The sequence below is a fragment of the Notolepis coatsorum genome (genome assembly GCF_963971535.1).
Source record: "Notolepis coatsorum genome assembly, chromosome: 14".
In the NCBI taxonomy this organism is placed as follows: Eukaryota; Metazoa; Chordata; class Actinopteri; order Aulopiformes; family Paralepididae; genus Notolepis; species Notolepis coatsorum.
This window is the reverse complement of record NC_140178.1, coordinates 35,763,090-35,790,018: the sequence shown is the minus strand read 5'-3', so window position 1 is coordinate 35,790,018 and position 26,929 is coordinate 35,763,090. Positions and strand designations below refer to the sequence as shown.

The window sequence follows — 26,929 nt, the reverse complement described above, 5'->3', positions numbered from 1 at the left end:
CACAGGCTGCCGGCATGTCTTTATGAATGGAAATATCGAATAAAAGAAACAACGATGAGGTCCTGGCGCTCAACGTTCGGCGAGTTAACCCTAGATCTTAGATCCTAATATGAAAAACGATGTGATTTAATGTTCTATGTCTTACCTTGACTTTGTCTATTTTACTGCTATCTATTTTATGCTTTATGTCTGCACTTTATGCATTGCTCTTGATCTGCCAATGTTGTGCTCATTTTATGCCTGTCTTTTTGTACTGCTGTGAAGCACTTTGAGCTGCAATTCTTGTATGAAAGGTGCTATACAAACACAGTGTATTATTATTATTATTATTATTATTATTATTATTATTATTATTATTATTATTATTATTATTATTATTATTATTATTATTATTATTATTATTATTATAGTTTGCTTCATTAATTAAAGGGTGTGAATTTAAGTGTTCTCTAGTGCCTTTTGTCCGCTTTAAGGTGGTGGTATAAGTTAAAGGTTGTGGTGTCGAAGTAAAAAAAAATCCGTGCACGCTATCGCGGGCACCTATCTGGGCTAAGCCCCGGATCTCCTACAATCCTAAATCCGCCCCTGTTCAGCTCGTGTTGAGAGGGAGGAGGAGCCACGGCGCGTTTCTCCACTTATTTTGAAATGTCTTCAGTAACTTGTAGAAGGTGACATGAAAGGCAGCCTTTGGGAGCAATTTCCATCCCTGTGCGATACAGTGTGAGGACATGGAAGGCTAATCAAAGGGAACTCTGCTCTGATTCCCCATCATTGTATACATGCTTACATCTGTCTGGGCCGTGGAGAGGAGCACTGTCTCTGTGGGGGCTGACACTTTTAATTAGGATAAGGGAGGAACAGAGAGAGAGAGAGCGAGAGAGAGAGAAAAAGAGAGAGAGAGGGAGAAAGATGATTATACAAATACATATAATTTTGATACATTGAGCCCTTTTATCATTAGATGTGTATTAAATTTGAACAATGTACAGTATTATCTAAATTAACAATACATTGTAAGCTATGATTAACAATGACTATACATGTTAAACGCTTCACTAAAGTTCAACCAGAGCGGCGATCACTCTATTAACCCTGTGCTCACTGGAGTACTTTCAAACCATTTACTGTATCTTCATTATCCAAACTGCCCTCGGCCTGTGTGAGTATAGGAGCAGGGCAGATTCTAGCTTTTTGGGGGCCATATGCTAAATGTTGTTTGGGGTCCCCTATTTTGTGAAACTATGGTGGGGGGGATTCCAAACCCTTTAAAGGTCCCTTATTTTTCACTATTTGGGCAATTTTACACAATTTATATGAGTCTATGGAACACATCTGTAAGGTTTTTTTCAATAAAATTCATTGTTTTGTATTTTTAATCAAGTACTTTGGTGCACCACTTTCTGCCCTTCCAAAGTCCAAGCTGTTTTTGGCTGGGCTCCGCCCATACTCGCAATGCGTTTTGATTGACAGTCACTCACCTGCACTAGCAGATACGAGAGAGAGCGAGTGAAGCTGCTGTCTTCTCTGTGTGTGACTGGGTTGGCTAGCTACACAAAACAGGTTGTAATTTTTCGGCCTATTTATGAATAGTTTTCAAATAAACGCTAGATTATCGATAGTATACGTGTACTTATGCACGCTATAGAAGCGGGCTGAAAACACATACAGACACAATTATACACATATGACACACACTGATATATAGGTGAAAATAGCTCTGATTATCCCAAGACTGGTAAAATAGATTCCTTACCTCAGATCAGATGTTCTCCAAAAAGATTATTCCAATTCCTGATCGCCATTCCAAATATCGATCGCGTTTATTGATCCAACGCTGGGTACTGGAAAACACACATTTTCCGCTGTTCTGGTGGTGGGCAATGACTTCGATCGTCTCCGGTTACTTGTCTGACAAGTAAAATGTGGAAGCAGGACTTTTTTTTCTCCATGCGTTTCATTCAATCCAATCCAAAAGGGTGCAGTACCATCCGGAGAGACGATAGGGGGCGGTATTTTCCATGTTCGAGTTCAGACAGATCCCCACTGGTAACGTGAGGCTAGATTGATGAAATATGAATGGAAATCGCTAATAAAAAAAATAACGATTAAAAAAACGGCATATCTCGTTTCTGGCACTGAACGGTTGGCATGAAATAACGAATTATGCCGTGGCTGGCACTCAAAGTGTTAAGGTGGGCATGCATTTAACATTTAAATGCATCAATCTGGTGCACTTTAAGAGGAAAAAGAGGCTAGATCCGTGAAAAAAACGTATATCTTTTTTTCTCACAAATTCAAATCAAACTCTCAAGTTGACCCCAGCAATGACAGAAAATGATAAATAAATAGGAAACGCTAGGGCTCCCTCTACATCAAGAAACTCTTTTCCTTGACCAAATCTACATTATAACATCTCCAAATGCACATAAATTAGACGGATACTGCATTTCCCTTACATTTTTTACTAACAATATTGAAATTTAAATGGAACTATTTAAGATAAAGTTAAAGTTAAATAAAGTTTGAAAATGCAACAAGATTTTGTCAGTAAGCTACTTATGTTTTTTTTATTTTCTTTTTTATAAAGAAACGCCCACTTGCAGTCATAAGCAGTAGCCTATCTGTAAAAAATTTTAAGCTGTAGGGATATAACAAATCATCAGCATACATTTTTTTACAGATAGGCTACTGCTTATGACTGCATGTGGGCGTTTCTTATATATATATATATATATATATATACAGTATACAGTGTATTGAGTGAATAAAAAAATGCATAGTCCGCATATGGCAAGAAACGGCCCTGAGTAGGAGTGTGTGTGTGTGCATGCATGTGTGTGTAAGAGTAAGCATGTATAATAGAATATATGTGTGTGTGTGTGTGTGTGTGCGTGTGTGTGCACGAGTGTGTGTGTGCATGCGTGAGTGCGTGCTTGTGCATGCAGACCCATACTCACATGCATGTATGTGTTTATTAAAGTGCATGTTTATACATGTGCCTGTGTATCCAAGCCTGCAGGAAAATGTAGACAAACACATTAAAGTCTGTGTTCCCTTTGGGCAGGAGTGTCTTTTCAACCTTGAGAGAGAGAGACAGAGAGTACAAACACAGAGAGGGAGAGGGAGGGAGGGGAGGGAGAGAGAGAGAGAGAGAGAGAGAGAGAGAGAGAGAGAGAGAGAGAGAGAGAGAGAGAGAGAGAGAGAGAGAGAGAGAGAGAGAGAGAGAGAGAGAGAGAGAGAGAGAGAGAGAGAGAGAGAGAGAGAGAGAGAGAGAGAGAGAGAGAGAGAGAGAGAGAGAGAGAGAGAGAGAGAGAGAGAGATTTTTTTTGATTTTATAAAAAAAACTTTATTCTTTACTAAAAACACTCAAGATGCAACATAAACTTTCAACATTAAAATACTCTACAAACCCAAACAACAAAAACAAAACAAAACAAACAAACAAAACAAAGAAACAAAACACAAAAAAAAAAAAAAAATCACAACAAACAAATCAATTAGGACAACACTGCTTAAAACTGAACCAAATTGTCACTTAGAACTTTTCCCCATATGGAGGGGGGGAAAAAAACTCTACACGATCCAAAAGTCTGGGGTGTATCAACGAGAGACACACCGGTGAGGCACTGTAGCGTCTCTGTCTTCACCTTTCCCCTTTGGTACAACACAACAGGCCTTTGTGCGTGTCTGACAGACTCCAGTCACCACCCATCTCGTGGATAAAACGGGCCGCTTCGACAGCCGACCCTCCTCCTTCATCCTTATCACGTAAGCTCATTTCAAGTTTGAAGTCGTCCTACCGTCCACCGTCTTATATCATATGGCCTCAATGATGTCAGGGGCCGAAACCAGAGCAGGGGACCGAGGATGCCCTCTGGACCGACATCCTCAGTAGACATTTTGTAACCCTCGCCTCCCCGTCCGAGGCCGCCTTTTCCTTCCAGGTCCAGATGCCGCTCCAACCTCACCTCCCACACCCCCGTGCGGAGACTGGCAGCCCCCAGTGACTTCCCATCTTCCATCACCCTCGAGGCTGAGCCAGTAAAGTTCACACAGTTCCACAAATGCATACGAGTACATGAGATGATCAACCAAAGTATCAGCCTCCAGGCCTCAGCTTCAGGACACCAGGAAACGTCCAGTCCTAAGTGACAACACGCCAGTCCCGTCAATAAAAAAACTCTCATTTCAGAAATAAAAAATAAAAATAAAACAAAACAAAAACTACACCTATTCCACTTCCAGCCCCCTCCACACTGGGGCCCTGTATTACATTCTGTACAATCTTCCTCATCCTGTATATATCTGTGTCAACAAAACGACCTTCTCCTTTAAACCTCATATGTTCCTTTGCTGCTGCAACAAACCAAAAATTTTATCTGGAAAAAAATCTTTCACTCCACACTCTTCCTGTTCTTTGTCAACTTTAAAAACAGTTCAATTGCCTCCATTGATAGGAATTAACCATCTTCCACATATTCATCATCACTTTCCACAAAGTCTGCCCATAACGCCCCTGCGTACTCTGCATACTGCTAAGTTCCTCCGTCACATCTGCCTTCTTAGCTTGAGAGCTCGACACCCCAAACACCTCAACCTTCTCCTTCTGCCTAGCACACCCCCACCCCGCCGCCTTCTGCCTAGCAACCCCCACCCCGCCGTCCCCCTCCCCCATGTCAATATCCTCTACTTCCTCCACCCCGACCCCCTCAACATCTGCAGCTACCCCAGGTACACTCCCCACATCTGTAACCCTTCCCGCCACGACCCCCCCCCCCTCATCCTCATCCCCTTCTCCAGTCCCTTGTGTCTCAACAGATCCACCCTCCACCTCCGTAATCCTTCCTGCCACGACCCCCCCCCCCTCATTTCCATCCCCAGCAACTGTCCTCATTACATCAACAGGTAGCTTCGTACCTGCTACACCGGTTCTGTGACCCTGCAGCTGGATACCATCCGCTGTGCTACTGACGGTCTGCACAAGGACACTATTTACATTGCTGGCGGTCTGCAGCGGGACTCTGTTGTCGTCACCGCTCGCTGCTTTGCGCTGCAACACTCTGCCCTCCTCTGTACCACTACTTGCGCTGAGCCCAGCCCCGCGCTCGTCTCGGGGCTGAGGCGGAGTTCGCCTTGCCCCTCTCCCCTCACTCTCTACACCTGCACTACGCGCAGCTTCAACTGAGATCACCGTCCCCGTTGCGCTATGCGCATCCGTGACTGGGATCACCGTCCCCGCTGCACTGCGCGCAGGCTGAGACCGTACGCCTCTCCCCTCTTCCCTCACACAATCTCGAATTAAATGACCCTCTTCCCCGCAACGGAAACACCTTGAGCTTCCAGAGTTCACAAAAACAACGTAATCAAAATCATCGACTCTTAATTTCAAAACCAAATCAATCTCCTCTCTGTTGTTCTCGAGAATCATTAAAACCTGGCGTCTATGTGACACAACATGTTTTAACAACGGAGATTTGCATCCAGATGACAGTTTTCTTATCGGGGAAATTATCCTCCCATACCTTGCAAGTTGAGTTATCAGTACTTCGTCACTTATGAACGGCGGGATGTTATTTATATTAACCCTTCTGCCTGGTGTGGATAGATGCTCCACTGTAATAGACACATCCTCGATATTGATCCCCGATTCAACAACCGAATGCACCTTCTCAAGGCAATCTAGAAAAATGACAATACTACCGCTCATCTTCGCGGCTGATTTCACACTTTTATGTCCAACGACTTTACCTATTGCCAAGCTGCAATCCTCTACGGACACATTAGAAGCATTAATCTTTATACCATGCTTCCTGCTCATTTTGGCAAACTCCATACTAGCGTCTGACGTCAGCCAGCAAACGAGCCTGGCCGACGCGACTTCCAAACAAACAATACGCTCCCACTTAACCCTATACACACCAAAACACACAGCAACCCAACACTACCCTTATAAAACAATATCCCATAAACAAATTACCAAAATAGACAGATAAAGATAGAAAAAAAACTCACTACACCTCCAACCTCCAACCTCTCCAACCTCTCCAATCTCATTCCCAGCATGCACAGAGAGAGAGAGAGAGAGAGAGAGAGAGAGAGAGAGAGAGAGAGAGAGAGAGAGAGAGAGAGAGAGAGAGAGAGAGAGAGAGAGAGAGAGAGAGAGTTTTTCATGGCATTGCTTCTTCCTTGGTGAGGGAGAGTGACAGGAGAAGTTCAAGTTTCTTTATTATTTGTCATACAGAAGTACAGAATACTTTTATACAAAATGCTTCTTTCTGTTACGCTCCAGAGACTGTGCTAGACAAGTATAAAATAAGTATAGCAAGTATAAAATAGAAGTCAAGTACGTAGACAAAAGTGTTCAGTATATACATATATACAATGTTCAATGCAGAGTAGAAGTAACTGAGTTACCATACAATATACTATACAGTGCAAAGCAGAGATGGGATGAGGTACAATTTAGGTACAATTTACAGTAAGGTGTAATGAGGTATGGGTTGTAGTGCAAATTCTTTACCAATAAATATAAAGTGTGTTTAGGTGTTCTAAAGTGGGTAAAGTGGGTGCTGCAGTGAGTTGTTTGTTTAAAGTGAGTGTGTGTGTGGATGTGTGTGCTGTGAGTGCATTTGATGGTTGTTACATAGTTTTATTGTTCGTTGAGCATCCTGATGGCCTGGGGATAGAAGCTTCTTCTGAGTCTCTCTGTGCTTGCCATGAGACTCCGGTATCACTTGCCTGACCGCAGCAGTTCAAAGAGGCAGTTGTTTGGGTGGCTGGAGTCTTTGATAATTCTCTTAGCCTTACCCATGCACCGCTGGTTGTAAATGTCCTGGAGAGTGGGAAGCCCCCCTCCAATTGTGCGTTCGGCTGAACGGGCCACTCTCTGTAGTCTGCTACGGTCTTGTGCGGTGCTATTCTGAAACCAGGAGGTGATATTGCCAGTCAGGATGCTCTCTATTGTGCATGAGTAGAAGTTCTTAAGGATCTTCTGACTGACTTGGAACTTCCTTAGGCACCTGAGGAAGTAGAGGCGTTGCTGTGCCTTCTTCACAACACTGTCAATGTGTGTGGTCCATGTCAAGTCCTCGGATATGTGGACTCCGAGGTACTTAAAACTGTTCACTCTCTCAACCGGTGCCCCGTCGATGCTGAGGGGGCTGTAGTCCCTGACCCCCGACCTCCTAAAGTCCACAATCATCTCCTTTGTTTTGCTGACGTTCAGGGAGAGGCTGTTCTCTTGACACCAACCCGCTAGAACCTTGACCTCCTCCAGGTAGGCCCTCTCGTCGTTTGCAGAGATCAGGCCCACCACTACTGTGTCGTCAGCAAATTTGATGATGAAGGCGATGACATGTGACGCTTTCATTTCATCTAGATTAGACTACTGCAACTCCCTCTATATAGGCATCAACCAGTCTTCCCTGTCCCGCCTACAGCTAGGACAGAACACTGCTGCCAGACTGTTGACCAGAACCCATAAGAGAGACCACATCACCCCTGTCCTTGCCTCCCTTCATTGGCTTCCAGTACGCTAAAGGATAGATTTTAAGGTTTTCCTATTCGTTTTTAGAGCCCTTAACACGTTGAGTGCCAGACATGCGGAGCGCTAAAAGGCTCCGTATGCCAGCGTCCACTTCAATGATAGAGCTTTCATATTTGCAAACGCATAATAAACTATGTCTTAAATTATGGCTATGTGTCTAATCTGGCCGTCGCTTTTCAATGACTTGTTTGCAGTCAACATTGTCGAAACGGATTGTTTTTTAATCGGTTCATTTCCGTTTTATACCATTTTGAAAAACGCTAGTTTTTTTTTAAGTTTTAGGAAAATATAAAGATTCTGTGATAATCGCCCTTTACTGGAATATTCTGGAATACACAAAAAACTTCAAATAAACGCTAGATTATCGATAGTATTGTATATGCACGCTATAGAAGCAAGCTGAAAAATCGATTCTCTCATTTCCTGATCAGCACACACACACACGCACACACACACACACAGGGCACACGTTGATATCTCTGTGAAAAAAGTTCTGATTATCCTAAGACTGGTAAAATAGATTCCTTACCTCAGATCAGATCTTCTCCAAAAAGATTATTCCAATTCCTGATCGCCATTCCAAATATCGATCGTGTTTATTGATCCAACGCTGGGTACTGGAAATATGTATTCCACGCTGTGTTGGGGCTCGGCAATGAATCCGATCCTCTCGGGTGACTTGTCTGAGACGTAAAATGAGGAAGCTGGATTTCCCCCCCCCCATGTGTTTCATTCAATCCATTCCAAAGGGGTGCAGTACAATAGGGAGAGACGATAGGGGGCGGTATTTTCCCAATGGAGCTCAGAGAGAGTTTGCAGCACTAACGTGAGACTAGATTGATGAAATATGCTATATAAATATGCTAAATATGATAATTCAAATCGCTAATAAAAAAAAAGCGAGATTTATCGTCGCTGGCACTCAACGGTCGGCATGAACTAACGATAAATCTCGTCGCTGGTACTCAAACTTTAAGTGTTAATGGTCAGCCCCCCTCCTACATCTCAGACCTCCTATCCCCCTATTCCAACACCAGGTCCCTCAGGTCAGCCGATCAGAGGCTCCTGACAGTCCGGAGGTCTAACCTTAAGCTCAGGGGGGGCCGTGCCTTTGCTGTCGCAGCCCCTGAACTGTGGAACAGCATCCCCACCTCCATTAGGCTTGCCCCCTCGATAGATGCCTTCAAATCTAGCCTCAAAACCCACTTCTACCTATTAGCTTTTCCCGTTCACTGACTCATGCTCTGTTTTCCTGTGTGCTTGCCTGTGTGCCCTCCCGTAGAACGGGAAAAAATATCCCTGCTGTCAGGCAAAAAACCTTGTTTCTCCAATTTTTGGCAACTTTCACATTTTATTTGCCTGGAAAGTTGACATGGTGTGAGCAAGTTGTACGACCCTATAGGGGGAGGGGACCATTGACCTGTTCCTGTGGGAAAGGACTCCCAACCTGAGCATGACATAAGAGCAAAATAGCCACCCCTGTGAACATGGTTAATGGAACCCAGTGAAACCCCCAATGTATAATACAAAATTAAAACACATGGGCATCAACCTAAAAATGAAGCTGCGATTTTCTTAATTCCTGAAAACCTGACCCTAGGAGATTTTCACCCAACAGGAGCGATCGGTCGTGACGAGCTGGATTCAAACTCTACATACACTATGTCACGAGCGGCCGGCATACGTCACCGCAATCCACTGCTGCGTGGGGAGCACCCTGAGGTGATGCATATTCACAGCACTCCACCACCACCACCACCACCACCACCATGGTCTGTGTTCTCCTCTCTCTCTCTCTCTGCACAGGGGTCTGGGCCTCACCAGGACCCTGGTTAACTGTATCCCTGCTGAGAGGTTACTATGAATCATCACTCTCACACACACACACACACACACGCACGCACGCACGCACGCACGCACGCACGCACGCACGCACGCACGCACGCACGCACACACGCGCGCGCGCACGCACACACACACACACACACATACACATTACGCAGTAACCAACCACTCAGCTGACCCCACAATGCAATGTTCCTCACTGTCTCACATATCTCTTATTGTGGATGTGGATGTTTTTTCGGCAGTAGAGGGAGGAGGGGAGGTGTCATGGCGTGGTGTGGTGGGATTTTGATGAAAGTGTGTGTGTGTGTGTGTGTGTGTGTGTGTGTGTGTGTGTGTGTGTGTGTGTGTGTGTGTGTGTGTGTGTGTGTGTGTGTGTGTGTGTGTGTGTGTGTGTGTGTGTGTGTGTGTGTGTGTGTGTGTGTGTGTGTGTGTGTGTGTGTGTGTGTGTGTGTGTGTGTGTGTGTGTGTGTTCCTATGCCTGTGTATATGTGCATCTTGCAGGGGGGTGGCCAGTGACGTAGGGGATCCCTCCAGTCGTGCTGAATGTAATTGTGAGTGTCTGTTTGAGTCAGTGCGTGAAGTAGTGATACAGGAAGCTTGCCCACGGGACCCAGCTTCATTGACCTATGACCTTGTCTCCGGGCCCAGTTGGACTGTAAAGCTACGTTAAAGGGCTGGATGTATTAGAGGGACTTGATAATGTGACGACATGCTACTACGCAATCATGAACCGTTAGGCTCATGGCTATTGAACCATTGAACCATTGATCTTAATGTGACGCCAGTTCAAAGGTCAATTGTAGAAACCCCCCCCCAACCCAACCTCATGGCTGAACATTCAGAGGCTGGAAATGAACAAGATCATTCCCACTAGGGATGGCAAGTGGATCAGAACTATTACCTTTGACCCTTTGATTGTTCACTCAAAATACGTAAGACATTCAGGCAAGATGGTTTTCTGTTTTATTCCATCTTGTACCTTATGGGGACCAGTGTCTCAGGAGGTAGAGCGCTCATCTGGTAATCGGATGAATGGGTGAATGTGTGTCTGTGAATCTGTGTGTGTGTGTGTGTGTGTGTGTGTGTGTATGCGTGTGTTGCATGTGTGTGCGTATGCGTGTGTCGCATGTGTGTGCTTGTGTGTGTATCTGATTGTGTGTGAAAGAATAGTGTATCTGTGCACATTTTGTGTGTGTGTTTTTCTTTTTTCATCCCCTTGTATTGCAATGAAATAGAAGTCAGATCTGTCATTATAAACGCCTGACACTTGTCCAGGCAGCTCTCCTGCTTTCTCCTGACAGTCAGACCCTTACCTTTATTTTTATTTAATATTTTATCTTGTACTTTATTATCTACTGCCCCTTTAATTCTTATATATTTATTTTTATTAGCCTGGCTGTATGCGTGAATACTTTACCCAAGGCAGTTGTCCTTCCGCGTTCGGTTTACGCGGCCTGATTGGCCACTGACGTTTCTCTCAACGCCCAATCGCGTTACTCCTAACGCTCGCTCCTAACTTTCAGAACTTCTCTCAGTTCCACAAGTCCATCACATCAGCTACTTCAAGTCAAGTCAAGTCAAGAGTTTTATTTGTCACGGCATACAAGTATACAATGAAATGCGGGTGGTCTTGCCCGCAACGATGTGCAATACAGTAGTACAACATATAATAGAATCCAATAGACAACATTGTGCAATAAACAGGTAACATAGTGGGACATCACGGTATTTGTACATAGTTATTTACAGAGCATGAAGGACATGCTAGGTCCCTAGGTAGTGCAATACACTGTTACTATACTATTTTTAAAGTGACCTTTCTTTGTGTCCATAAGTGTGGGCGTGTGCAGCATGAGTGAGTGCTTTCTCATGTTAAAGTGGCTGCTAGTGTGCGAGTGTGCACAGCGTGTGTGTGCTAATGTGCTTGTGTGTGTAGGGTTCAGTGTTCTGTGACCCTCAGTGTTCATTGTTCAAGGCTCTGATGGTCTGGGGGAAGAAGCTGAGCCGAAGCCTCTCTGTCCTAGTAGCTGGTGTTCGCAGGCGTCTGCCTGACCTCAGCAGCTGAAACAGGCTGTTATTGGGGTGGTGGGGGTCTTTCATTATTCTGCAGGCTCTGGATTTGCACCTTTTGTTGTATAGAACCTGCAGGGGAGGTAGTGCAATACCCGTGGTACGCTCGGCAGAGCGCACCACTCTCTGTAGGGCCTTCTTGTCCTGTGCCGTGCTGTTACCATACCAGCATACTTACCTGCATCAATATACTACTAACTATCAACTAACTCGCTACCGCCCTGCATCAATATACTAACTAACTAGCACATCAATGCACTAACTACTACCGGCGTGCATCGCTATACTGCTACCGCCGTGCATCAATATACTAACTATCACATCAATGCACTAACTACTACCGCCGTGCATCGCTATACTGCTACCGCCGTGCATCAATATACTAACTATTGATGTGATGTCGATTGATATGAATAGCTAGTTACGTTAATATAGAGAGATGAAAACGATGTTATTTATATTGATGTCGATTGATATGAATAGCGCGTTACGTTAATATAGAGAGATGAAAACAATACGTTATTTATATTGATGTGATGTCGATTGATATGAATAGCAATACGTTATTTATTTTCTCCGGGCCCAGTTGGACTGTAAAGCTACGTTAAAGGGCTGGATGTATTAGAGGGACTTGATAATGTGACGACATGCTACTACGCAATCATGAACCGTTAGGCTCATGGCTATTGAACCATTGAACCATTGATCTTAATGTGACGCCAGTTCAAAGGTCAATTGTAGAAACCCCCCCCCCAACCCAACCTCATGGCTGAACATTCAGAGGCTGGAGATGTGATGTCGATTGATATGAATAGCAATACGTTTGTTATGGTTTGTAACCGACCCCAATCGCACAACACAAGACAGGTATGAGAGTAAGCCAAGAACTGGGCATTTATTGAAACACACAGAAAACGGCACTGTCCCTTTAAGGGAGAACACAAATTACAGGGAAAACAAGAAATGGGAAAATAGGCACAGTGCCTTTAAGAGGCGAGCTGGCTAAGGGGAAGGCAAAGGGAAAGGCTAAGGGAAGGGCTAACGGACAGGCCAGGGAACAGGGCGGAACAGGAAGGACAAGGAGGACTAGAAGGACTGGACAGGGAGGACTAGGCGGACTAGAGTGGGGAAACAGGGACAGAGGCCCGCGGAGGCGGGCTGGGGACAGGGAGGACTAGGAGGACTAGAGAGGGGAAAACAGACAGACTGGGATACAAGCATTAGAAGAACGTTGCTGCTCTGCAGCTTCTCCCGGGAAGATTCGTCTGAGGAATCTGACAGTGACGTCAGAGCCGCTCTGCAGAATCCTCTCGGCAGCTCTCCGAGGTGGTAACGGGACAGAGAGGGAGAGAGAGAGCGGGTTAGCTCAGAGTACAGTTGGGAACAGAGCAGGTGACAGGAGAAGTGACTTGTCCCAAAACAGATACTCCAGTGACTGAATCTTCGGTGTAATACACACTGTGAGTAAAGTCCCAACAACAATCCACGTGATAGAATCTTCGGTGCAAATAGACACAGTGAGCGATGTTCCAATAATAATCCAAGGTGATAATATCTTCGGTGTGAAAACACACAGAGAGCGATGTCCCAATAATAATCCAAGTGATATTATCTTCGGTGTGAATACACACGGTGAGCAAAGTTCAAACAAATACCATCCCAATGAACAATCCAAAAAGCAGGCACAGGGTGAGTGACAGTCTGACAAAAAGCAGGATCTCTTCAGTGTTTAACACACACGAAAAACGATAGGGTCAAAGACAGTCTTGCAAAACTCACCCAGGCGCTGTGCGTAAAGAGAGCAGGATCAAACAGGGCGAGCGCGTCGCCACGGGGAACGGGTTGTCCAAGCGGAGATCTGAGTGGTGCGCGACTGCTTGGAGTACGCGCCGGTACGGAGGGCGCATCTGGCGCGGAGGTCTGAGTGGTGCGCGACTGCTTGGAGTACGCGCCGGTACGGAGGACGCATCTGGAGTGCGTCTGAATGCGCGTCTGGAGTGAAGAGCGCGTCTGCGCGGAAGAACGCGTCTGCGCGGAAGAGCGCGCCGGCTCGGAGAGACGCATCCTCCCGTAGAGTATTAGGAAGCGATGCGCGTCTGGAGTGCGTCTGGATGCGCGTCTGGATGCGCGTCTGGAGTGAAGAGCGCGTCAGGCTCGGAGGTCTGGATGGTGCGCGTCTGCTTTGAGTACGCGCCGGTACGGAGAGCGCATCTGCTGCGCGGAGGTCTGGAGTGGAACACCGGAATACCTCCCGTAGAGGTTTAGAGAGCGCAGTGCGGTGTCTCCTTCCAGGCAAACGGCGACAGGTGGCGAAGGCTTGAGTGCATCTGGCGCGGAGGTCTGGGGTGGAACACTGGAATACCTCCCGTAGAGAATTAGGGAGCGCAGTACAATATCTCCCTCCAGGCAACGGCGACAGGTGGCCAAAGCTTGCACCTCGTCTCACGCCGGAGATAAAACAGCATACAGACAGAAACAGAACTCCCGTAGGAGCCTATAGACAGAGAACCTCCCGAAGGAGTTAGGTGATAGAGATATGATACGGAACGACCCGACAAGGCCAGAGGGGAAGAGCGAGGTACTTAAAGCCAAAAGGGGTGCTAATTAGAATACACATCAGGTGCGTGAAGGTAATTGATCATTTAACTAGAAGTGTGTGTTCGGCACCAGACCAATCAAACACATCATGACAGGTAGTCCAAGGGTGTGGCTGCTGAAGAGCAAACGAGAGTAAAACGAACGCGAGGGTGGGGGCTAGTGAGGTGAGGAGAACAGGGAATTAAAGGTCAAGGGAAAGGCGAACCTCACAACGTTATTTATATTGATGTGATGTCGATTGATATGAATAGCGCGTTACGTTAACGTAGCCCATTTCCTCGTATTGTTTTCATCTCTCTATATTAATATAGAGAGATGAAAACAATACGAGGAAATGGGCTACGTTAATATAGAGAGATAGTTAGTTTTAGTATATGATGCACGGCGGTAGCGAGTTGAGTGATAGTTCGTTTTAGTATATATATATGATGCACGGCGGTAGCGACTAGCGAGTTGAGTGATAGTAGTATATTGAGCGAGTAGTTAGGCGATAGTAGGGCTAACGCGATTGGGCGCTGAGAGGCCAATCAGGGCGCGCAAACCGAACGCGGAAGGACAACTGCCTTGGGGAAAGTATTCACGCTGCCTGTATCTCCCCTCCCCCTCCCCTGCGCTGCCATGACCCCTCGATTTCCCCAAGGGGATTAATAAAGGAACATCTTATCTTATCTTATCTTGTCTTATCTTGTCTTATCTTGTCTTATCTTATCTTATCTTATCTTATCTTATCTTATCTTATCTTATCTTGTCTTATCATTACCATTATCTCCCATGGCTGAATGATCTGTCTCTCTTTATTGTAATATTTGAATTGTTGTCTCAATTTATTTTATTGTCTGTTCATTTATCTTTGAGACGTCTGTAATGTACATGTAATGCATGTTTGTATTGTCAATGTGTGGCTGTGTGGTTTGGAGACTATTTAAAAAAAAAAAAAAAATTGCAGGCCGCTGTCTCCTCTCATCCAAAGACATGGTGGAGTTAAACGAGAAGGACATCGTTCATCGGGTCTATCTGTTTCCTTTTGCGGGTCCGACACCAAAGTCTGGTGTCATTTGTTTGTCATGATGTTTTTGAGTCCGGTGCGATTTCCACCTATGACCTTATGTCCATTGTGTGTATCTGTGTCTGTGTGCTCTGTGTCTGTATGGTGACTCACCCCTGGTACTTAACAAACACACACAGTCAGCTTCTCACCCCTAACCACCCTGCCAGCTCCCACAGACACAAACTGGATGAGAACGCTGAAAGGCCAGGTTGTATGTGGGTGAGGTCAGGGTGAGGTACGGGCTGCAGCCATGTGTTCTGGCCAGAGGTTCTCACCTGGGCCAGAGGTGGTGTGACGGCCCCTGGCCTCCTCTGCTTTTGGGACTTCATGAATGAGAGGTACAGAACAAGGCTAATTGTAATTAGTATAATTACATTTAATTAACTCTCGTATTGTGTTAACGCCGGAGTCCCCCTTATGGTCTTCTGTCAGGCCTTAGGGCGACCAGATGAAGGAAACCATATTTTGAGAGGAGAAAGGTTGTAAATTGGCCATATTTGACTACAACACAACTCGAGGATCAAAAGTGATCTAATCTCTTTCTTTCTTTCTTTCTTTCTTTCTTTCTTTCTTTCTTTCTTTCTTTCTTTCTTTCTTTCTTTCTTTCTTTCTTTCTTTCTTTCTTTCTTTCTTTCTTTCTTTCTTTCTTTCTTTCTTTCTTTCTTTCTTTCTTTCTTTCTTTCTTCTTTCTTTCTTCTTTCTTTCTTTCTTTCTTTCTTTTTTTCTTTCTTTCTTTCTTTCTTTCTTTCTTTCTTTCTTTCTTTCTTTCTTTCTTTCTTTCTTTGAAAGCACATCCGCAGAAGTTACTCACTACCTTCTCTCCTCTTCCTCCTCCTCCTCTCTCTCTCTCTCTCTCTCTCTCTCTCTCTCTCTCTCTCTCTCTCTCTCTCTCTCTCTCTCTCTCTCTCTCTCTCTCTCTCTCTCTCTCTCTCTCTCTCTCTCTCTCTTTCTCTCTCTCTCTCTCACACACACACACACACACACACACACACACACACACACACACACACACACACACACACACACACATACACACACACACGCACACACATACACACACACACACACACACACACAGCCTCACACCTTCCAACTTAACCCAGTACAGTGAGACAGCATGCTAACATCCTTCCGCTGTCACTCTGACAACTCATTGACAGGTCTCAGCCGTGGTCTCTCTGTAACCTGTCAAGCCGTGTTCCATCACCTAGACAACAAGAACCAGTTTGAATAACCTTTTTATCCCAAGAATGTACAGTGTGTGAAAAAGGTCTGTTAGATAAAATAAAATAAAAATCAGTAATTTTGTTGATCCACCAATAAATAAATAAATAGGAATGGAGACATGATTTTATTTGCTAGTTGGTTGGCTGAACTCTTACTCTAACACAAGGACTAACACTAGACAACAGGTAAAAACTAGTTTTTTTTATTATATGTGCTTTATTTTGTGGCTGTAAAATATTTGTTGACATCGGTAATGTATGTATATACTGGAGAAAAACGGACTCATTGTATATTCTTTTCACACGTTGCATGCAACCGTGCTTTAATTCATACATGCGTGTCCAAGGAGTGTAAATGTGGGTGATATCACATCTCAACAGCTCAGGGACCGGCATCGAGAGGCAACGGTAATACTTACATAAAAGGCTGACGTGAGGCAGGAAAGGTCAGCGGGAGCTTCAGGTGATTGAAGGACACTGTGGAATGACTCCTGGCAGTGTCTCGTCTGCTGCCTGGCCACACGCTGTTTACATGACAGAGAGCTGGCACCTCTCATAAGGACCCTGCCGTTCTGTGCTCCGCTGTACTGTACATAGTTTAGGTGTCTGGGCCCTCGTTTGTCTGCGAGACACATACAGTTGTATACAAGGGGATGAAAAAAAAAAAAACACACACACACAAACAAATGCTCTTTTTCACACACAATCAGATACACACATACAATCAGACACACACACACACACACACACACACAGTCAGTCAGACACACACATACACACACAAGCACACACATGCGGCATACGCACACACACACACACACACACACACACACACACACACACACACACGCGCGCGCGCCGCACACACGCAGATTCACAGACACACAGTCACACACAACACATTTTCCTAGAACACCAGCACACACAGGATTCCTGACAGCTACCTCCTCCATCCCAGCCAGGCATGGCCTTATATGGTCAGAGTTATCAATTCTCCACGTTTTATAGAGAACACAGAGTTCTAAACACTCTTCCTGCTCTCCTTGTACTGGAGACACAAAGCAGGGAGCTGGGGGGGAGGGGGGGGAGTTAGCCCAGACAAACCTCCTCCACCCCCACAGCCCTGTCCCTTGTACCACTGGACCCACCGCAGTCTGCATTCTATTGTTATTCAACCTTATTAACCCTTTCAGGTGTAGATCGAATTTTAGAACTGAACACAGACTTAAATTCTATGATTGAGACCATTGAATTAGAATCTATGAATCTAGATTGAGACTAGCTTTAGATTTCAAGAATTTCAAGGAAGAATTCCAAAAGTGCCTAAATGATTTATTAACTACCCCTTTCCCAGGGTAGTTAGACTCACCTATCAGCCCACTTAAACAATAATGGGATGGTGGGATCCCTGCAGTATGCCCATCTCTCCACTGCTAGCACCTAGCACATATTCAGGCCATTTTCTACAGTGCTCTTGTAGAAGCTGTACGGGTTCTGTGTTGCTCAGGGACACTTCAACTGGAATGGACTACTGTCTATGACTATGATAGGGGGCGGAGCCTGTGACCTTCTAGTTGTTATAGGACGTTCTCTCTCTGACCACCAGGCCCCCTGGCTGCCTTGAGCCGCTAACCTGCATGGTATAAGGGCCCGGGGGGCCCCATAAACCCTGTCCTAAGCTTTCATGGTTTGGGTTTCCTCTCTAGTCTAGTTGACAATAAAGCCACGCACTATTGATGTTACATAGAGGGAAAGTTCTGTGGAGGTGTCATCTCAGACCCCGTCGGACCCGCCCCGAGGGCCAGCAGGGCTTGGGTTCTGCTCCAGTGCCTGGGCTAATGTGGGTCTGCTGCCTGACTCCCTGCTCCATTGCTTCCTGCAGGCCACCTGCTGGTTCGGCTGGTTTGGTTGGACCGCCTGGCGCCTGCAGCCGAGAGCTAACCTACATAGGCAGCGTGCCCCTCTGCTAAAGCTTGCACAGAACCACACACAAACCAGACAGACAGGCACATTTTCAATGCGTTATCTGAGGCCAGCCAATTAGCTTTTACATGCCAATTCAAATATTATACCCATACAGAGGCGAGCTCACTAAGAGGATTTATACCCTAAATAAAGAGAGAGGGTGTGGAATATAATGTGTGTGCGTTCTGTGATAGATAGCTTGGTCTCTATTGGAATTATTTTAGACTAGGCAGAATTTCAGAAAATGTGCTTGTATAAAGTGCTGAAGGCATTTTGTGTTTATTTTTGGTACACAACATTTCTAGGGGTATTAAGGGGTGCTGAATCCAAATTTGCTGTATACCAAGCTCAAAAATGTCAAATAAGGCCTCAAAATTGAGAAATCCAACATGGCCGCCAGCACCAGGCCCTCTCTCCACAAAAACAGGTGCTAAACCCACAGTTTTTATTCTACTGACATGAAACTTTGCACAGAACATCTGCACCTATGGAGGAAGAGAGTAGGAATATAGCTGGGGTGCAACCATGAGTAACAGGGTGTTTTTGACTGTCTAACTGTAATCTTTGTATAGGTGAGGATAAAAAAATGACATTTATTCAGTGTTTGCAGGAATACGACAGCAATTTGGTAATAACTGTACAGTGTAGGACACCAACATTAGAATCCCCCAAGTCTTAGCTTTCTTCAGGCACCAAGTTTATGCAAGTAGCTCTTATAGATCTGGATATATAAGCATTTTAATGTAAGCATGCTGTTTTAGGCGAATTTTCTAAAAATAAATGGTGGGGCTTAATGAGTTAAGTGTGACTACACAAGGTACAAACCTGAATTAAATGTGCTTTTGTAAGTTTTCTTACATACATCAACAAGGACGTAGTCACACCGGAGATTCAAGAATCCATACTTGGCGCAGAACACCTTGGACAGGCACAACTGAACATGTTTGTGGACAAACGTTTGTGTGAACCTCCAGATAGTGACCAGCACCTGAACCTGAAATCACCCATTCGAAAGAACAAAGCCAAGACATTTGCCTCTTTGTATGAAGTTGTGCAACTTTCCAAGAACAAGCAAAACACCATCAAAGTGGACAGGCAGATTCTACAAAGGCTCATCACAGCTTACAGAGCAGGTCGTAAGGTAGACCGTGACAATATCCTCCAGCATGAGCTCATGCCCATCACGCCATCTCTGGCCACAACTAACGGGAGTCTACAATCCACCAACAAGTCTGTGTTAGCAAATATACTGACAAAACAAGTTAAAACCCCTGCAGATCTTACCCTTCAGGGACCCAGCTGCCTGGTCATTGATGGCCAAGCTCTGGTAATGGCACTCGGAAAGCCACCTGACACTACAACATTTGGTGACTATGCCAACAAGTTCACTGACACCGTGTTGAAGATGGGAGCAAAATACCAGAGAGTAGATGTCGTCTTTGACAGATACCATGACCAATCCATCAAAACAGGCACAAGGGTGAAACGCAAACAGCGCCACAGACCAGTACGTCGTGAAATCAAAAACAAGTCTGTTCCACTTCCTGCCGATTGGTCGAGCTTCATGGCCCTTGAAGACAACAAATCAGATATCGCTCAACTACTCTCAAACCACCTGATGGAACACAGCCCGGATGATGAACCTGTAGTTGTAGTATCAGAGAGGTTTGCTGAAGCGACAACTGTCAAGTCAACAGATCCAGATCTTGAAGTCTCCTCTCTGAGTGCTGACCATGAGGAAGCTGATACACGTCTGATTTTCTCATCCAGGCAGTGGAAACAATCGTCGTGTCAGCGCGTGACACAGATGTGCTGCTTCTACTCTTGGCTCACTATGACAGAATCCGATGTACGCATCTCTACATGAAAGCTGGATCTCTACATCTCTACATCCACCTGCAAGACTGTATACTCTAGACTGTTTGTCGTTAACAGAATTGTGAACATAATGCCTATAACAGAGAGAAAAAAAGGAATGAAGGAACAGAATAAATCACTGTAAGGACAATTGTATCATGTGTTCGAATATACTTGTACGGGAGCTGGCTATAATCTTTTAATTATCTTCTACTCTATTCTATTCAGGAAGAGTCACATGGCATGTATCGAAGCATGCAACTGTAAGAAAGTCAACAACTGCCGGAACACTGAGGAAGAGTGTGAATAAGCTGTCACTGTAAGGATTACTGTAACAAGTATTCAAACGTACAGAGGAAGATTCTTGTAAAAAGCGGGAAGGTGGAATAGCTTTTATGTTGAACAACAATTGGTGTGATCCAGGCAACGTGAAGGAGCTTTCAAACCACTGCTCCCCAAACCTGGAGTATATATCCATCAAGTGCCGGCCATTCTTTCTCCCGAGAGAATTAACGTCGGCCATTCTGATCGGAGTGTATATTCCACCACAAGCAAACACGGGCGACGCGCTCTCCAAGCTCCACAACGAGGTAAACAAGCTCCAAGCAGCTAACGTTGACGCTGCTATTGTGGTTGTGGGTGATTTCAATAGCGCTAATCTGAGAAAAGTGCTGCCAAAATTCTACCAGCATGTGACTTCTTCTACCAGAGGCGGGAATATTTTAGACCATTGCTACACGCAATTTAAGAGCGGTTAAAAATCACATGCTGCCAGTCCTTTTGGCAAGTCAGATCACGACGCCATCTTTCTTGTACCGCAGTATAAACAAAGTCTCAAGCGCATTCCTGTAGTATCGCGAGAGGTGAAGCGCTGGACGGTGGCGTCGGAGGAGACGCTCCAAGCTGCACTAGAATGTACAGACTGGGGGGTGTTCCGCGATAACACAGATAATATTAATGACTACACGGAAACAGTGCTGGACTTTGTTTGTACTTTGTTAGAAGAAACAATCCCCTCTACCACAATTAGAGTTTACCCAAACCAAAAGCCCTGGGTAGACAAATCCGTCCGTGAAGCTCTGAAGGCGCGCACCTCAGCATACAACGCCAGGCTTGTGACAGGCAACATGAATGACCACAAGGTGGTGAGATACAATGTTAGGAGGACAGTAATAGAGGCAACAAGGCGCTACAGGGATTCAATTGAACTTCAATATGAACAGGCTGACTCTAGAGCTATGTGACAGGGCCTCTGAACGATGACAGATTACAAAGGCACCTCCCTCAAACTGAACAGTGACATCCAACTGGCAAATGATCTCAATACCTTCTATGCGAGGTTTGAGGCTGGGAATAACAGCACCAGCCTACAAACCACTGCAATGGAGGAGGGGGAGGGGCACTGCTGATGGAGACTCAGTGTTCAGGATAACAGAACAGGTGAGGAGGACGTTTAAGAATGTGAATATCAGGAAGGCAGCAGGTCCGGACGGTATCCCCGGCCGCGTCCTAAAAGTCTGTGCCGACCAACTGGCCCCGGTATTCACTGACATATTTAACCTGTCCTTAGAACAGGCTGTCATCCCCACCTGTCTGACGAAGTCCACCATTATCCCTGTACCCAAAAAATCCAAGCCAGCTTGCCTCAACAACTACCGCCCTGTAGCTCTCACCTCCATAGCCATGAAGTGCTTTGAGAAGCTAGTGAAGGGCTACATCTGTTCCTCCCTCCCCATCAACCTGGACCCCCTGCAATTTGCATACTGCCCCAACAGGTCCACGGAGGACGCCATAGCCCATGTGCTGCACACAGCAGCATCACACCTGGACAAGAGGCAGGAGAACTATGTGAGAATGCTATTCATCGACTACAGCTCAGCATTCAATACCATAGTCCCCTCCAAACTCATAGCCAAGCTCAGGGACCAGGGCTAGAACTATGACCTCTGCCAGTGGGTCTTGGACTTCCTGACGGGCAGACCCCAGGTGGTGAGAGCAGGCAACTGCACCTCCTCATCCAAAACTCTCAACATAGGGGCCCCCCAGGGCTGTGTCCTGAGTCCCCTCCTCCACTCCCTGTACACACATGACTGTGTGGCACAGCGGAACAACAACACAATCATCACCTGGAAGAGGTTAAGGTTCTAGCGGGATGGTGTCAAGAGAACAGCCTCTCCCTGAACATCAGCAAAACAAAGGAGATGATTGTGGACTTTAGGAGGTCGGGGTCAGGGACTACAGCCCCCTCAGCATCGACGGGGCACCGGTTGAGCGAGTGAACAGTTTTAAGTACCTCGGAGTCCACATATCCGAGGACTTGACATGGACCACACACATTGACAGTGTTATCAGGAAGGCACGACAACGCCTCTACTTCCTTAGGCGCTTAAGGAAGTTCAACGTGAGTCAGAAGATCCTCAAGAACTTCTACTCATGCACAATAGAGAGCATCCTGACTGGCAATATCACCTCCTGGTTTGGGAATAGCACTGCACAAGACTGCAGCAGACTACAGAGAGTGGCCCGTTCAGCCGAACGCACAATTGAAGGTGGGCTTCCCACTCTCCAAGACATTTACAACAAGCGGTGCATGGGCAAGGCTAAGAGAATAATCAAAGACTCCAGCCACTCAAACAACTGCCTCTTTGAACTGCTGCGATCAGGCAAGCGATACCGGAGTCTCATGGCAAGCACAGAGAGACTCAGAAGGTGCTTATATCCCCAGGCCATCAGGATGCTCAATGAATGAACAATGAACAATAAACAAACCATCAACACACCCACAGCGCACTTACACTCACTTAAATAAACAACACACTGTATCACCCACTTTACCACTTTAGACACAATTTACACTTTATATTTATATTTATATTATTGGTAAGGAAATTGCACATCATTCTCATTCCTTATTGCACCTCACCACTACAAGGTGGCACCACAAGCTAAGCTATACCTCACCATTTTTGTACCAGCTGTACATACTGTATATATAGAAACACTGAACAATTTTGTTGTTTACACTTGTTTACGTACTTGACTTCTTGACTTTCTATTTTATACTTATTATACTTATTTTATACTATCTTCTTATTATCTAGCACACTCTCAGGAGCAACACAGAAAGAAACATTTCATGCAAAGTATTCTGTATTCTGTATGATAACTAATAAAGAAACTTGAACCTTCACTTATATTGATATGGTAAAATAATATTTGTATTTTATTATATTATAATCTATTCTATTCTATTCTGGAAAAGTGGCATTGGATGAATCATGCAACTGCAAGACACCTGCCACACCTGCCTGAATACGATTGATGACTGACAATAAATTACTGTACCTAAGCTACTGTACGCATATTAAGGACTATCTAATTTGCATAAATGACATGTTGATTAAAAAAAATCAAGAGAAAAGAGTTTGATGAATAAATCCATGGCCTGGGATCATCCTGCTTTTCTTTCTTATTTGGTTGATGAGTTATGCATCAATAACGACCACCGTTTCTGCTATAAATATGAGTTTCAAGCAACATTTTCACAACTGATCTAAAATCAGGATATGATTTAAAATTCCTCATGTATGCAAACATATAAAAACACATTTCATTCATGTTTCTACCTTGTTTAGTCAAAAAGATATGCACTTAAATAGATTTCAGCCTGGCGCTGGCGGCCATATTGGATTTCTCAATTTTGAGGCCTTATTTGACATTTTTGAGCTTGGTATACAGCAGATTTGGATTCAGCACCCCTTAATACCCCTAGAAATGTTGTGTACCAAAAATAAACACGAAATGCCTTCAGGGTTATGATTTTCTGAAAATTGACCCTGTCTATTTCCCCTCTTTCTCAATGCCGCCTGGTTTTATTCAACACTGATATATTTCGTCTCCCTAGAAAAAAGTGTAAGAGCTGTGTATATGTTCAGGTAACATGCACTAACTATATAGTAAAACGATAGTATTCCTGTGTTTTTCTGGTATAAACCAAGTATGATGAATATTACTATGGTAAAACCACAAGAATACTAGTATAGTCACCTTGCATTTCTATAATATTCCACTATAGAAATACTGAAATATCACACTTTTGTGGTAACTCTATTATAGTATGTATGAAATAATAAAATAAAAAAACAACACAGGAATACTATAGGATTTACTATAGTTAATTTCTGTATGGGAGGGAACACCTTTGGTTATAGACACACAGGACGCAGAAGTGCTGTGAACAGGAGCCTGGCTGGTCACACGAGGAGCTAGTTCTTCACGCCGGTCAACAAGAGCCTCTGCTCCTCTGACCCACCGGCACGTAGAGGAGCTCGGTGGCACGCAGAGAAAATAGACCAGATGCTGAAACTATCGCTCAAGATTGTGAGCCGGACCATGGAGCTCTGGCCTGAACGGTACAGCCGGTTAACATGGGGCGTTGGAAAGAAACGGGCTGCTCTCCGTCCCCGGTGTTAGTTTCTCAGGGTGAAATTCTCTCACTCATCTTCTCTGATAAGAAGAAGATCCATGCTAGACATTCTTTGATCTTGCTTATATATTTATTGTGTTTAATCATCTACTCTGTCTTTTTCTCTCCCCCTCGTCTGTCTGTCTGTCTGTCTGTCTGTCTGTCTGTCTGTCTGTCTGTCTGTCTGTCTGTCTGTCTGTCTGTCTGTCTGTCTGTCTGTCTGTCTGTCTGTCTGTCTGTCTGTCTGTCTGTCTGTCTGTCTGTCTGTCTGTCTGTCTGTCTGTCTGTCTGTCTGTCTGTCTGTCTGTCTGTGTGTGTGTGTGTGTGTGTGTGTGTGTGTGTGTGTGTGTGTCTATAGAGTCTGTGAGCAGGCCAGAGAGGGACCCTGTCTGCCCCACTGTCCAGCGACACCATGAGCTGGAGCTTCCTCACGCGGCTGCTGGAGGAGATCCACAACCACTCCACCTTCGTGGGGAAGCTGTGGCTCACCGTGCTCATCGTCTTCCGCATCGTCCTCACAGCCGTCGGGGGGGAGTCCATCTACTACGACGAGCAGAGCAAGTTCATCTGCAACTCGGGACAGCCGGGCTGCGAGAACGTCTGCTACGACGCCTTCGCCCCTCTCTCGCACGTCCGATTCTGGGTCTTCCAGATCATCCTGGTGGCCATGCCGTCTCTCATGTACATGGGCTACGCCGTCAACAAGATAGCCCGGCTGGAGGAGGCCAAAGGAGGAGTCAGCTCCACGGCTCCCAGAACAGGAGGAGGGGGATTCACACACAGGAAGCCCCGGAAGATCTTCTTCGGAGCGCAGCAGCACCGAGGCACGGACGAGGCAGAGGAGGACCAGGAGGACGACCCCATGATCTACGAAGTCCCCGAGATTGAGCCTCCGCGAAGGCCACGGGATCCTCTGCAGCCAGCGCCCAGGCCCAGGGTCCGACACGACGGTCGCAGGCGTATCCAGGACGAGGGGCTGATGCGTATTTATGTTCTGCAGCTGGTGGCGCGTACGGTGCTGGAGGCCGGCTTCCTGACCGGCCAGTACTTGCTGTACGGGTTTCGCGTGGCGCCCGTGTTTGTGTGCTCGGGGAAGCCCTGCCCCCACAGCGTGGACTGCTTCGTGTCGCGGCCCACGGAGAAGACCATCTTCCTGCGCATCATGTACGGCGTCAGCGTCCTCTGCCTCGCCCTCAACGTGTGGGAGATGCTCCACCTGGGCATCGGATCCATCTGTGACATCCTGCGTCGCCGGCGCTGCCCGCCTCTGGTGGACGAGTACCAGCTGACCCTTCTGGGCGCCAACGGCGGCATGGAGGGGTCCGTAGGGGTTCCGGGGCCAGAGCCAGACCCGGGGGGAGGTGTGGTGGGAGACGGGGGCGCCGATTACGTGGGCTACCCGTTCTCCTGGAACACCCCGTCGGCTCCGCCGGGCTACAACATCGTGGTGAAGCCGGAGCAGATGCCCTACACGGACCTGAGCAACGCCAAGATGGCCTGCAAGCAGAACCGGGCCAACATCGCCCAGGAGGAGCAGCAGCAGTTTGGCAGCAACGAGGACAATTTCCCCACGGGAGGGGAGGCCCGCGTGGCCCTGAACAAAGACATGATCCAGCAGGCCCACCAACAGCTAGAGGCAGCCATCCAGGCCTACAGTCAGCAGCACCGGGCCGGGGAGCAGCTGGGGGACAGCCAGGACGACAAACCCCAGAGTAACATCATCCAGCCTCAGCCTCAGCCTCAGCCTCAGCCACACAAAGAGCGCAAACACCGCTTCAAACATGGGAAAGGGGGCAGCAGCGGGGGAGGCAGCAGCAGCAACAGCAGTAGCAGCAAGTCAGGAGAGGGCAAGCCCTCTGTATGGATTTAACCCTCCTGCTTACACCTTCACGAACAAGACTATAGGCTATAGCCCGACCACGACATGTAATGCATGCGTGTTTCGACAGTCTGCCAGTCAGTTAGGGACATTCACCCTTGTAGGCTGGCCCTCCGGGTCCGGCAATAAGCTGATGCATATACTATGTATATGAGGGGTGTGGTGAGGAGCTGCTGCAATGTTGGATATTGAAACGCCATAGTGCCTTCCTTAAACAGTCCTGCAAGCTGTGAAGACGTGTGTTTGTGTACCGAGGTGTCCAAAGAACCTCTGTGGTTTTGCAGTCGACAGTTTGTTTTGTCTGAGCTATCACTGTCTAACTTGAAACATCACACTGACACAAACTCTGTTAGACAGACTCTGTTTTCATGTCTTATATTCCTCGAGTCCTGAAGCAGACTCCTGACCTCTGTTGTCTTCCTGTTCA

General features: G+C 46.1%; 1 protein-coding gene across 1 annotated transcript in view; it reads left to right on the top strand.

The window, feature by feature from the left end:
- gjc1 (gap junction protein gamma 1) overlaps positions 1–26,493 on the top strand; it is a gene marked incomplete at its 3' end in the record, with an annotated part of 100,429 nt that extends 73,936 nt beyond the window's left edge. Inside the window, exon 2 of the mRNA XM_084328648.1 lies at positions 24,982–26,493. Coding sequence (XP_084184774.1) covers positions 25,036–26,493 — 1,458 coding nt within the window. The 5' untranslated portion in view covers positions 24,982–25,035. The remainder of the gene's footprint in view (positions 1–24,981) is intronic.
- Positions 26,494–26,929: the final 436 nt, after the last annotated feature.